The sequence below is a fragment of the Mustela lutreola genome, chromosome 1 (genome assembly GCF_030435805.1).
Source record: "Mustela lutreola isolate mMusLut2 chromosome 1, mMusLut2.pri, whole genome shotgun sequence".
NCBI classification, from domain to species: domain Eukaryota; kingdom Metazoa; phylum Chordata; class Mammalia; order Carnivora; family Mustelidae; genus Mustela; species Mustela lutreola.
In genome coordinates, this window is record NC_081290.1 from 117,737,978 (window position 1) to 117,752,127 (window position 14,150).

Genomic DNA, 14,150 nt, shown 5'->3' on the forward strand with positions numbered 1-14,150 from the left:
CACTGAGCCAACCTGGTGCCCAGAAGAAGTAATTCTTAATAGGAGAGTCAACAGGTTATTTCATGTTGCTAAACACACTGATACTTTGTTTTTTCCTTTTCATTCTTTGCAGGTATTTCTAATGTGCATGCACTATTTATGTAACGACAAAAAATGAAGGTGCATTATATTTATTTATCTTTTCAGTCAGTCCTGTCACGGAAATTCACTTTGATTTTTAACATGTGCAAGAGTTATTTTAGCCATTTAAATGTTCCCTATAGGTTAAGATCATAATCCAAGATGATTAAGAAGATTGAGTTCTCATTTAATTGATTGTTTTTGTAGACGCAGAGAGATAAATTAAACCATTAAACATGGGTTGCTTTTACATTTGAAAATACTTTGCAAATCATTTCACTGATGTTCTTTCTTTACTGAACATAACATCTACATTATGTGAATGTGTGTGCATTATATTCTTTTGTTTATATTTTAATATCTTGTAGGTATATACAACTTCCTTACTTGAAAATCAGCTGCACACATTTCAGTAATGTCAGTGAAATTTCTTTTTATGTGAGTTAAGTTTTCCATTTTATGGTTACATTATTGAAGATGTTTGAAAGTCACTTTTATGTTATACATGAATTTGAAGACATACTTGTGAAATCTCTAGCTAGATTTGCTATAAGAATTGGAGATCTATATATTTAAGCAGATTTATTTATGCAGTGTAAAATTTGGTAATGTAAAATAAAAATATACAACTTTATTTTTTAACCACTCACAAGTGTTTAATATCCACTGCTATCAAAAAAATCTTTGTTTTTTTTTTTAAAGATTTTATTTATTTATTTGACACACACAGAGAGAGATCACAAGCAGGCATAGAGGCAGGCAGAGAGAGAAAGGGAAGCAGGCTCCCTGCTGTGCAGAGAGCCCGATGTGGGGCTTGATCCCAGGACCCTGAGAACATGACCTGAACTGAAGGCAGAGGCTTAACCCACTGAGCCAACCAGGTGCCCCCCGCCCTCCCCAAAAAATCTTCCTTTGTGACAACTGAATTACTTGGAGTTTCTTCCTATTTTGATCTAAAAACAAAACCAAAAAGCAGTTTTTAGTCTAATATTTTATTTATATTTATTTATTTATTTTAAAGATTTTATTTATTTATTTATTTGACACAGAGAGAAAGAGAGCAGGAGCACAAGCAGGGGCAGTGGGAGAGGGAGAAGTAGACTTCCTGCTGAGCAGGAAGCTGATGTGGAGATGGATCCTAGGACCCTGGGATCGTGACCTCAGCTGAAGGCAGATGCTTAATGACTGAGCCACCCAGTTGCCCCTAGTCTAAAATTTGTGTGTGTGTGTGTGTGTCTGTTATTTAGTCACTATACAATACATCATTAGTTTTTGATGCAGTGTTCCAAGATTCATTGTTTACATATAACACCCAATGCTCCATGCAGTCTATGCCCTCCTCAATACCCACCACCAGGCTCACCCATTCTCCCACTCCCCTCCCCTCTAAAACCCTCAGCTCATTTCTCAAAGAGTCCATTGTCTCTCATGGTTTGTCCTCTCCTCTGATTTCTGCCCCCCTCACTTATCCTTTCCCTCTCGTAAAGTCCTCCATGTTATTCCTTATGTTCTACAAGTAAGTGAAACCTTATGATAATTTACTTTCTCTGCCTGACTTATTTCACTCAGCATAATCTCCTCTAGTTCTACCCATGTTGATGCAAAAATTGGGTATTCATCCTTTCTGATGTCTGAGTAATATTCCATTGTGTCTATGGACCACATCTTCTTTACCCATTTGTCTTTAGAAGGGCATCTTGCCTCTTTACACATTTTGTCTATTATGGATATTGCTGCTATTAACATTGGGGTACAGATGGTCTTTCTTTCCATCACATCAGTATCTTTGGTGTAAATATCCAGAAGTGCAATTGCCACATCATAGGGTAGCTCTATTTTTAATTTTTTGAAGAATCTCCGTACTATTTTCCAAAGTGGCTGCACCAACTTGTATTCCCACAACAGTGTAAGAGGGTTCCCCTTTCTCCACATCCTCTCCAACATTTGTTTCTTGCCTTGTTAATCTTTGCCATTCTAACTGGTGTAAGGTTGTATCTCAATGTGGTTTTCATTTGAATTTCCCCAATGGCTAATGATGATGAACATTTTTTCATGTGTCTGTTAGTCATTTGTGTTCTGTTAGCCATTTGTATGTCTTCACTGGAGAAGTGTCTGTTCACATCTTCTGCCCATTTTCTGACTTGATTATCTGCTTCTTGGGTATTGAGTTTGGGAAGTTCTTTGTAAGATGTTGGATATAAGCCCTTTGTCTGTAGTTTTATTTGGGAATATCTTCTACCGTTCCGTGTGTTGCCTCTTTGGTTTTTTGACTGTTTCCTTTGTTGTGCAGAAGATTTTTATCTTGATGAAGTCCCAAAAGTTCATTTTTGCTTTTGTTTCCCTTGCCTTTGGAGACATGTCTTGAAAGAAGTTGCTGTGGCTGATATTGAAGAGGTTACTGCCTGTGTTCTCCTCTAGGATTTTGATGAATTCCTGTCCCATATTAAGGTCTAATATTTTAATAAGGAAAGTGAAGGGGTATTTAAACAGAAATTAACTCAGAAGAGAATCTGTGAGACTTAAAGAACAATTATTTCTCACCACAGAGCTGATTTAAGAGAAGTTCATTCATAATACACAAGTATATATGAACAATTATTAGGGAAGCTCTTGTCCCATTTTTGGGAAGATTGTAGGAGAGAAACTGAACTCAAGTGACGTTTATGAAAATTAAGATTAATTTTTAAAAGATTGATTATATGAACAATATAATTTTTTAGTCAAAAATGATTTTACAAATATATATTTATTGGTGTGGTTATGTTTTAATGCTAAACTCTTTATCAAGTAGCGACTAAGAAATAATTTTTTCTTACGGTACCTGGATAGCTCAGTCAGTTAAACATTTAGCTCTTGAACTCAGTTCAGGTCCTGATCGTAGGGTTGTGAGTTCAAGCCCCATGTTGGGCTCCATGCTGGGTGTGCAGTCTACTTAAAAAAGGAGGGAAGGAAAAAAGAAAAGAAGGAAGGAAAGAAGAAAGAAGGAAGAAAAAAGAATTTCTTCTCTGAATAATTTCATGTTCTTAATTTCTTAATAATGTAAACTTCCAAATTTAGGTGGGATATCCAGCTTTCAAAATATTAATGATGTGCTTTTTATTTACAGCTGAAAAAATTTCTTAAATGCCACTTACATCTGAAAAAATTTCTTAAATGCCACTGTTAGATTATCTACAGAGCAAAATATGTTAGCTACCTGGATAATTTTGATGTTAAAAGAAAAACATGCTCATTTTATTAATTTGCTATGATTTCTGTTTATAAAGGCACTAAAACTTCAGTTCTAAATACTACACAAAGCATTATAATTTGTCCCGAAATATTTTTCATCCATTGATTTTCTCTCCTCTAAACTCAAATGCTGTTGCAAAGTAGATCTGTCACTGTCTTGTTAGTCTGTCCATTTTCCACTCACCTGGAGCATAGAGGCTGAGTTTATCTCTGAATTGGATATTCATTCAGAAGTCTTTCAGAGCTGCTGTCTCAATGAGTCTGGCAAATTTGGAAACTATTTGTTGTGCCATTTTATTGTCCTCCCATGGCAAATCAAGATAATTCATACAGAGCTCTGCCACAACCTCTTTAAAGAAACGAGGTTTCAAGAATGCAAAACTGCCAATAAATATAGTAAACATTAATTCTATCATGATCACTATTATTTCTTCAAACTGCTGAAGCAAATTGCTATGAGTGATGTTACTGTAATCTATACACTAACAAGAGAAAGGCGATATTGGCAGATTTTTAATTAATGATCCCTATAAATCCTTCTTATCTCCCCCTACCCCAAGCTTCCCACAACTTCCATCCCTGGTTAGAAATGTTTTATTTCCCATAATAAGCCGAAGTTATTGATAGGGAGACATCAAATACCTCAGATATGTTATAAGGGAGATGGAAGATCAGGGAGGGCTGGGAATAATATTCAAACTGCTCTAACAAAAAAGTGTTTCCAAAGGCACGGGGACTAGGTAATAATAATGCCTACTTATACTGAGAGATGCCAGTTCTTAGTTCTTTGCTGAGAAACATATAATTTATTCCTTACAGTGATCACACAAGACAAGTGAGATATCATCCTCATTTAATAGGTGAGAAAATTTGAGATAAGAGAGGTTGGATACTTGCTCTCAGTCACTGCTACTAAGTGGGAGAAGCTTGCTAAGTCCCTGTGTTTAATTTGTACCTGCTATCCTTATTCTCAGAAATCTTCCAGGCTCACCAGGGTTTAATGCATTTCTTGAGCCCATAAATACGTTTATTTTCTTCTAATACTAAAGCATTTGAACTTTTTAAATCCTAAAATATTCAAACGTCTTTTCTATCTGGCTTTAAAGTCCTTAGTCTTGGAATCGTGCGTGTCTTTGTATTCTTAGCAACAAAAAACCCACAGGGACATTTAAAATGAAATGCAATTGAATTTCACCTATTTCACATGGCACTTTCTTGTGGTCACAATTTGCAGTCATTCTACATTTTTGAGGATATGCTACAATATTAATAGATATGATAAGTTACATTGTGCTACAGTAAATGTTCATTATTTTTTGCGACATATGGTATTGTAGAGAAAATGAAGTTGTTCATGAGGTCAAATTAGAAAATCTCCTCTGGACACTATATTCCCTCTTCACTGTTTTTCATATCTTTTTGGAGTAACTTTATTGCCCTGTATCAAGCTCAACCGCTTTTAAAAATTGTACACAATCGTTATCCCACCTGTATCCATTAGGCCTTCACTTCTGTGCTCACTATGAAATTACAAGAGAAACCCAGCATGATGTCACTAGGGTATGCTTTTCGTACATCTGCAGAAAATGAGAGAAAGGTACAAATAGAGAATAAGATACAGGTGGCCCAAGAATCAACATTACCTTGTCCCTTGTGTTCAAAACAAATCTAGAATATTATCCAAAGACAGTAAAGATTGTATTTTCTTCACTTAAAGATATTAAATCGGAGCACCTGGGTGGCTCAGTGGGTTAAGCCTCTGCCTTCAGCTCCGGTCATGATCTCAGGGTCTTGGGATCAAGCCCCGCATCAGGCTCTCTGCTCAGCGGGGAGCCTGCTTCCTCCTCTCTCTCTCTGCCTGTTTCTCTGCCTACTTGTGATCTCTGTCAAGTAAATAAATAAAATCTTAAAAAAAAAGATATTAAATCAGTTCCTATCTGTTCTTTAATACTTGGTCACGAGAAGCTTCCTTATTTTTCATGCCATTCCACTTTGCTGCACAAGCTTACCATATGGCACACTTAGAAAATTAGTTGTAAGGGAAAAAATTTTGTATTGTATGATTCAATTTCTGTGCAATTCTAAAATATGTACATCTATGAAGGGCAAAAGGGAATTTTGGGGGGTGATGAAAATGTTCTGTTTTCAAAATGGTGTGGGTTAACAGAAAGAACACTCTTTTTGCAGAGAGTCTAGGCTAACCATGCATCTCACAGAACATTAATCTCTAGTTAAATTACTATATTAAATTCAATAAAACAATATCATGAAAGAATAGCAAAGTGTTTGGATTTCATTTATCAAAGAGAAAGCCCAACACATGTGTGGTAGTTATTAACAAAATGTGCACATCAGCAATGTCTCTCAGTAGGTTATTCTTCCATATTCTTTATGAAGTACAGGACATTTGTGAGTTAATTTTTTTCAAGTTTAGAATTTAAAGTTATATTTACACAGTTAAAAGTTTACTTAAGGCTATGATGTCAATCAGTGATGAAAATATTAAAAAAATGTCTTTATTAACTTCTTTATTTTTGTTCTTAGAGTAATTCCATTTCCTTAAGAATGCAGAGTTAAAGAACTATAAGTAGAATATAACCAATGTCACTCTTGATATCACCAGTAATTAAAAGTTTATTGTATGTTTACTGTATTCAAGATGCTTTGGGGGAGGAAAGAGGAGTAGAATACAGAATTATAACTATAATTCTAATTGACCAAAAATTGGCTTACAATTTCTTTCTTTTTTTTTTCTCCCTCCTTTTATTTTGGCAAAATTTCAAATATGAATGTTCTGTTTTATAATAGCTCAAGTTCTTGATTTCTACAGTCAAATCTAAACCCTAAGGCTGTTTCTAACAGAACTGGGTCCCATCTTTTTCCTCCCACCCAGTCTGTAAGGTTTTAGAGAGAAACTGATAACTCAGGAGAGAGTTGTGCCTTTTGGAATGGTTCCTGCTAGATTATCTTAGCTCAGCCACTTAAGAGCTAGGCAATTTCAGCCTTTAACTAAAATTCTTTGAGCTTCAGATTCCCTGACTATAAAAGGTACATAATAAAACTTAATCTACCTACTTGTTGTGATTAAATGATACAATACATTAGTTTTCTGTGAATCATAAAGTACTATATAAAGGTGTTATGGTATCATGCTATGCTATAAGAAGCACAAAAATGTAATAGCCATTCCAAAATAATTTTCTCATTGGTCTGTCATGGGACCTAAGAATATGCCCCTTTGATGTAAAGCACTAGGTTTCAAGGGGATCCCTTTTAAATATAAATATGTCATATGATACATTAAATAATTGTCATTATTGTCTATCAAGGTAACTTGCAGTGATAGGTCACAGTGGAAAAGATATTTTATTGCAGTAATAAAAGGGAAAAAAAAACCCAAAAGCAATAAAAGGAAACAAACTACGATACATGTCACAACATAAATGAACTTCACAAATATGTTGAGGGAAAGGGAAAAAATTTCATATTGTATGATTCAATTTTTGTGCAATTCTAAAATATGTACAACTATGAAGGGCAAAAGGGAATTTTTGGGGGTGATGAAAATGTTCTGTTTTCAAAATGGTGTGGGTTAACAGAAAGAACACACACTTATATACCCACATGCCCCCCACACATACACACAGAACCACAGATACACAACTACAGATCCTTACTGAAAATACAAATGCAAAAATCCCCAATAAAATAACAACACAAATTAAAATTATAACCATATCAAGATGGTGTGGGTTACACTAATGCATGCATTTCTCAAAACTAATTTAAAGGAATACTTAAGATCTGAAGATTTCACCATAGGTATATTATACATCAATTTTTAAAAAGACCATCTAAGTGTTACTGTGGATATTTTAAAACAGTTCTTATATTTTATGCATACAGGCTGAAATATTTAAAGGTGAAAGGATATATGTAATTCTTGGGATTTAGTAAAACATAAAGGGTGGTGATAAAAAAATGTAGAGTGGGTGAACATATAGATCAAAAGTGATTAGCCATACATTAAAAAATGGTGACAGCTGGGTGATATTCACATGGAATTCTAAATTCTCTCAACCTTTGTTTATGTTTAAACATTTTTCAGAGTAAAAAGTTGAAAAGAGAGGGCTTTTCTGCATTCATCTCCTCATTTACAAAACAAAACAAAACTGAACAAAGGATGTAACTTGTTCAAAGTCTCAAAACCAGACAGCAAACCAGCTCCAAAGTTTAACCTGCTTTTTCTGATCTTAAGGAAACAAAATATGAGCAATCGGAAAGGCTGCTTTTTAAAAGGGCAGACTAATAGTGCAAGGATGTGTTTAAGCAATATATTTATCTATATCTATATCTATATGGTCCCTGGTTCCTGTTTTGTTGTTATTGTTGTTAAGTTTTGATTTTGGTTTCAAAGAACTGTTTTGTAGATTTAAATTGCATTTTACTGGGATGCCTGGGTGGCTCAGTTAGTTGAGTGTCTGCCTTCCGGTTAGGTCATGATCCCAGGGTCCTGGGTTCCAGCCTCGGGTCATGCTCTCTGCTGGGTGGGGAGCCTGTTTCTCCCTCTCCCCTTGCTTATACTCTCTCTCTCTCTGTCAAATAAATAAATAAATAAAATATTTTAAAAATTGAATTTTACTCAAATTTCAGAACCCAAAAGAGTGCGGGGCTACAGAAAGCATTTTTTTTTTCTACAAAATAATAATAATAATAAAAGAAAAGAAACGTAAAGCAAAACAAAACAAACAAACAAAAAACATACAGCAAAGACTTGTTTCTCCCTTCCAGTACTAAAATCATCCTCCCAATTCAGGCACAAACAGCGAAGGCATTCTGTTAGAGGGAGGAGCTTGGTTCTCCATTCTGGTGTGATCCAGGAACAGCTGTTTTCCCTCCAGCTCCGAAAGAGGTGAAATGTGTTAAGCAATGCAAAAATTGTCTTCCAGCCCGCGCGTATGTCTGCGTGTCTGTGTGGAAGGGGAAGGGGTGTGTGGGGTGTCAGCTTCGAGGGCACCGTGAATCGAGTGAGAAAGGGGAGTAGTGTGTAGAAGGGACGAAAGAATCGAATGTGATGGTTCAGGAGAATAAGCCACGCTAGATTCGTCTGCTCCATCAGGCACTCGCGTGTGAAAAGTAAATTCCATCTCGAGAAAGAAAAACCCAAGACCGCTTGGTATCGACGGCTGCGGAATATTTATTCCGTGTTCCACTGATGGGAAAAATCGGCGCCTGGCAGCCGCTGATTGGCGGACAGGAAAATGGTGATGGTGGGGTGGAAGGAGATTCCAGGAGGCTCCTCCTGCCTCAACCTGTAACTCTTCCTTACGAGTCTCCCCTCCATCCGCGGGACCTTTTCGGGCTCATCCGAGGTTAAGAGGATAAGAGCAAACGAAAATCTGAGTAGTCTTTGAACAAAAACATCTTTAACGCTGTGTCCAACCATCGTTCATCAGAATTTCAGCGATCCGAGGGGAACGTGCTCTTGGTAGCACGGGTTGAGTCCCCTTCCCTAGCTGCCTGCCGCCTTCAGTAGCCTCCCAAGATGACGGCTCTATCCTTGGTGGTCGATCCCTCAGACCCCTCTCTCCACTGAGGTTTCCCCGACAAGAGGGTCCCGTGAGGAACCAGCGGGAAGGGCGGAGACAGCGAAGGAGGAGGGAGGGGGGATGGGAAAGAGGGAGAAACATCAGCCTAAGCCGAACAGCTCCAGATCGCCCCAAGAGTCCCCTGGCTCCTGAACTCGAGGTGAAGCTCAGGACACGCCACCTCCCCGTCCCCGGGCCCAGGTGAGCGGCTGGAGTTGGAGGTACAGCCTCCCCCCATACCCCGCCGCCCCCGCCCCCATCCTCACCCGAGTAGCGGAGTGAAGTGCACGCGGCTGGGAAAGCAGCGAGCGCCGGCAGAGGGGCGGGGAGAGGCGCTGACAAATCAGCTGCGGGGGCGGTGAGCGGAGGAGAAGGGGGAGGAGAAAGAGGAAGAGGAGGAAGACCACGACATCGAGAAGGGGACCCGACCGAGGGGGTGAGAGACCGAGTGCCGCAGCGCGGGGCGAGGTGTGTGCTGGCTTTCGAGCCGACCCCGAGGACCGAGCCCGGCCCTTAGCATCCTTTGCGCTCTCTCCCTGCCTTCCCTTCCGACCCTCTGCCTCTTTCTCTCGGATCCAATTGTGCGGGGGCCGGGGAGTGGCAATTCGACGACAGGTTCGTGGGTTTGCCTCCCACGCCCCCAGCCTCTCATCACCGGGTTGTGCTGACAGCAGCCTCCTCTGGGGACCATCCCTCTCCCGGGGCCGCCACCTCCCTTCCTGTGCGCTTCTAATTCTCGCTCTTCCCGTTTAAATAATATTTGGGAATTGTTTTTTTATAAACCTTCTGTAAGGGGGTTGTTGAAAGGGACTGTAGTAGTTGTGAGGATCAGAGGGGCCCAGGTAAGTACCCATGGATCTAAACGGGCAGCTTTGTAAATACTGGGGGAACCCGGGGAGGAGAGGGGTCGTGGACTTCTGGGAGGGAGGTTGTTGCTGCCGTAAGGACCCTCTGTGTCGAGGCTCTCAGAGGTGGGTGCTAATCTCTTTAGCGCGCTGAGGAAAGTAAGTTGACCTGGCTTCCTCTGGCATCCGATATCCCGTTCTTTCGTCCCCAAAGGCTGAAAGGTCACGCTGGTTCTCTGGGATACGCTTTTCCCTTGGGAAACGCGAGGATGCTTCATGGAGCGTGAGCAGCCAACTTTTATTTCTCTATTACCTTAAATCCCCCAGTCCGCCCTCTCCGTTTTCTCGGTGGAGTAAGCAAGCTGTGTTCGGCAGATCCTTAACTGGAAGCGCAGGGAGGGCAAGTCAACAGGTGGTAAGGGGTTAACAGGTGCTGGCGCCGGGTGGGTAGCGAATGCACGCGCGCGGAGAACGCCCCCTCGGGTGGCGGGCGCGAGTCAGGAGACTGATCGCGGCTCCGCGCTGGCGCCTGCTCAGACTAGATAGCTGGGGGCGGGGGTGGCGGGTCAGGTGGATTAGAGCGGGTGTGTGTGGGCTCCTTGCGGGCCTGAGGTTGAGCCACACCCAGGGTGAGTAGTTCTCTTACCCACCCTCTTGGTGATCGACCAGTTAGCCGTCTTCTGGGATTCATTTTAAGACAGTCCCTGAACCCATGTCTCCAGCTCCTGTTCTTGTCCTATGATCTTTTAAACGTACTTCTAACTTACCTTGTCACCATTTCGACTCTGGGAAGTTGAAGGAGGGGTCCGTCTTTTCATGTAACTACACTTCGAAAATACAGTAAGAACAACTCAGATGATTCATCCTATTCCATGTTTAGGCAGCTAGAATTTACTAGCCAAGATGGATGAGGGATGCTTAATTTTTAATGCAGAAGCTAAAAAAAAAAAAAAAAAAAAAAGGTTTTTTTGGGGTGGGGGGGTCCAGTGGTTGAAATAAGAGTATATAAAAAAGCATAAGAGTCTCACACTTTTGGGATTTGTACTGACCTTTCAGTGGTTTTTATCTTGGGTGGTTCTAATTTTATTTTATTCTACCCAAAAGTTCTCACTGAAATTATATTTTGTGTTCTCCAGTGTGGTATAAAGGAATTCATAAGCCATGGATGTATTCATGAAAGGACTTTCAAAGGCCAAGGAGGGAGTTGTGGCTGCTGCTGAAAAAACCAAACAGGGTGTGGCAGAAGCAGCAGGAAAGACAAAAGAGGGTGTTCTCTATGTAGGTAGGTAAGCCCTATATTGTATCTTGATATTTATGACTGATGGGTTAGGATGATTGATGGTCTAAATGCTGGTATTACTTGCTTGATTCATTTTTGCATCACCACTTGTCAAAAGGATAAACTGAGTCAGAGGACTGTAGGTAGGTAAATGTGTATATTTGAGCTAGTAGTAAAAAGTAAGGATAATCTTTTGTTTTTTCAGAATATTTAATTTTTCAGTAATACTTAAGACTTTTTATTTTTTATTTATTTATTTATTTATTTATTTTTTAAAGATTTTATTAATTTATTTGACAGAGAGAAAGATCACAAGTAGGCGGAGAGTCAGGCAGAGAGAGAGGAGGAAGCAGGCTCCCGCTGAGCAAAGAGCCCGATGCGGGGCTCGATCCCAGGACACTGAGATCATGACCTGAGCCGAAGGCAGCGGCTTAATCCACTGAGCCACCCAGGCGCCCCAACTTAAGACTTTTTAAATGCGTGCTTCTCTTCATAAGGGACTATAATTCATAAAGTTTATAAAACTCAATCTCAAAAAATAATATTTCTAAGAATCAAATTCATTCATGGGCCTTTTTTTTTTTTAATCATTGTGAATAATATTGGCAAATTTTAGGGTATTTGTATTTTAAAATAAGACTTGGCCCTGGGATATGTAAAAAGAGACCTATTGTGGCCCTAAAAAGGAAAGGACAGAAAAGTCTTTGGTAGAATTCATCTTTGTGACCATTTGGTAAACTGAAGGCTAATTGCTCAAAAATGTACCTGAACGCTGCAGCTAATATCTCAGAGACATTTATATATCTAATTCATTTATCAAATGACAGACATACTAAATAATGAGACTGATGCTTATCTTTTCTACTTGTTCCTAAATTGCCACTTCGTAATATTCATGCAGATCCTGACTCTGTTTTTCTTATCTTGAACTGTGGTAGGTTGGGTGTTATTTTACAAACCACTTCAAATTCTTTGGGGAAGGAATAGACACATACATAGACAAACACTCATCCACAGGGACACATGCACACACTCACCTTCTGCTCTTCTGCCTCTCCTCTTTGTCTTCTGCTGCTCTGAGCTCTCGCACATTGTCTGGTGGTAGCAGGAGCACAGCATGTGCAGGAAGGTGGAGGATGAACCTATTGGGGGGCAGATGGTTCTGTGCTTATGTCTGTGGGTGAAAGACATCTCTGCTGTCTTTCCAACATGGATGCACTGAAAATGAGTTATACTTGGGATGATTTTTGTGAATTCCTCTCATATTATTTTTTTCTCATTGCTCATAGACTCTGAATTGGGTGGGTTTGCTACAAATCTTCAGTTAAATTATTCTTTCTCTTAAGATGTATTTTCAGAAAAATCATTGAGTTAAAGAGTATTACAAGAGGAAAAAATGAGTGAATTTCAAGTGTTTTTGTGAAGTGTGAATGATATCTTTTTAGGAGGAATTTGGAATACCGTATCAGTGTTGCGCACATAATCAATATCTTTATAGTTGTCCTCAGTTTTCTAAGTTGTGCAAGTGTGTGCTTGCAACTATTTTTTGATTTCCATTATTTTATAATTTAGTAACTCTAAAAATTAGCATCTTTGGATGCTAATATTTACTCCTTTAGTTGGTAATGAGTCCAGAACTATTGAATATTAATTTAATACACTGCTGTTTTCTAGGTAATAAACAGGTTTTATCATCTGGAAAACCTTTTTGTTTTCATTATCAAACTATACATTTGGGCAAATGATTTTATTTTTTTGAGATTAATTCTGTTATTTGTTATTATATAAAATTGTAATTTGTTTACATGTCACATGTATTTTAAAATCATCTTCAACATATATCATAGTATCTAACACATGGTGCATTCTGTAAATCATTTATTGGTTGTGTTCCAAAGGATAGTTAAAATTTGAACTCAAGTCCAGGATTTAGGATGAAAACTGACTATGATAAAACAGAGTATATAGGTCAGGAGTGATAAAATTTTCTGTAAAGTGCTAGACAGTAACTATTTTAGGCCACAAGATCTCTGTGTCAATGAATCAACTCTGTGGTTACGGGTGTGAAAGCAGCCATAGACAATAATTAGCTGTGATCCAATAAAACCTTACTTACCGAAACAGGTGTTAAGTTTATTTGGCCCGTAGATTGCAGTTTGCTGACTCCTGGAAAAGTAGAGAGAACATAGACTTCATGTTACCAAAACCTAAAATCTAATCCAGGCTGTATCATTTATTACTTTTAGCATACTATAAAATTTACTTAACATCTATGAGCTTTACTTCCTTCATTTGTAAAAATATTATTTAGATAAATGCAACTACCTTGCAGAGTTTTTGTGAGAATGTCATAATAAAACAAAACACATGAGTAATAAAGCAGAGTTTAAAAAAAAATTAGAGACTTTATTTTTTTGGTAGCAATTTAGGTTCATAGCAAAATCGAGAGGCAGTTAACAAGAGGTTTCTCATGTACCCCATGCCTTCACACATGCATGGCCTCCCCCATTGATGTACATCGTCCACCAGACTGGTACATTTATTAAACCTAATAAACCAACATTGCCACATATCATAATCACCCAAAACCCATAGCTTAATTTAAGGTTCTCTCTTTGTGTTTTGTATGTTATTTATATTCTCTGCATCTGGACAAAGGTATAATGAAGTGTATATGATAGTATCATATAGATATTTTTGGTATCCTAAAATTGTTTGTGCATCACTATTCATTTCCCTCCACCAACCCACAGCAACCACTGATCTTTTTTTACTATCTCCATAATTTTGCCATTTCCAGAATGTCATATACCTGGAATCATACAGTATGTAGACTTTTAAGATTGGGTTCTTTCACTTAGTAATATACAATTTAAGGTTCTTCCATGTCTTTTCATGACTTGGTAGCTCATTTCTTTTTAGTACTAAATACTAATTTCATTGTCTGAATATACCACAGTTATCCATTCACCTACTGAGGGACATCTTGGTTTCTTCCAAGTTTTGGCAAGTGTGAATAACACTGCTATAAACATCCATGTACAGGCTGTTGATTGGACATAAGCTTTCGGTTCCTTTCGGTAAATA

The 14,150-nt window shown here is 38.6% G+C and overlaps 1 protein-coding gene across 7 annotated transcripts in view; it reads left to right on the plus strand.

The window, feature by feature from the left end:
* Positions 1-8,896: 8,896 nt before the first annotated feature.
* The window catches only part of SNCA (synuclein alpha), a 176,302-nt gene continuing 171,048 nt past the window's right edge, over positions 8,897-14,150 (plus strand). Inside the window, exons 1-2 of one of the 7 annotated variants that reach the window (XM_059172835.1) lie at positions 8,897-9,140; positions 10,921-11,066. In XM_059172835.1, the coding sequence (XP_059028818.1) occupies positions 10,946-11,066 (121 nt within the window). In that variant the 5' untranslated portion in view covers positions 8,897-9,140; positions 10,921-10,945. The other 6 variants (XM_059172851.1, XM_059172809.1, XM_059172804.1 and 3 more) reach the window with 6 other exon arrangements.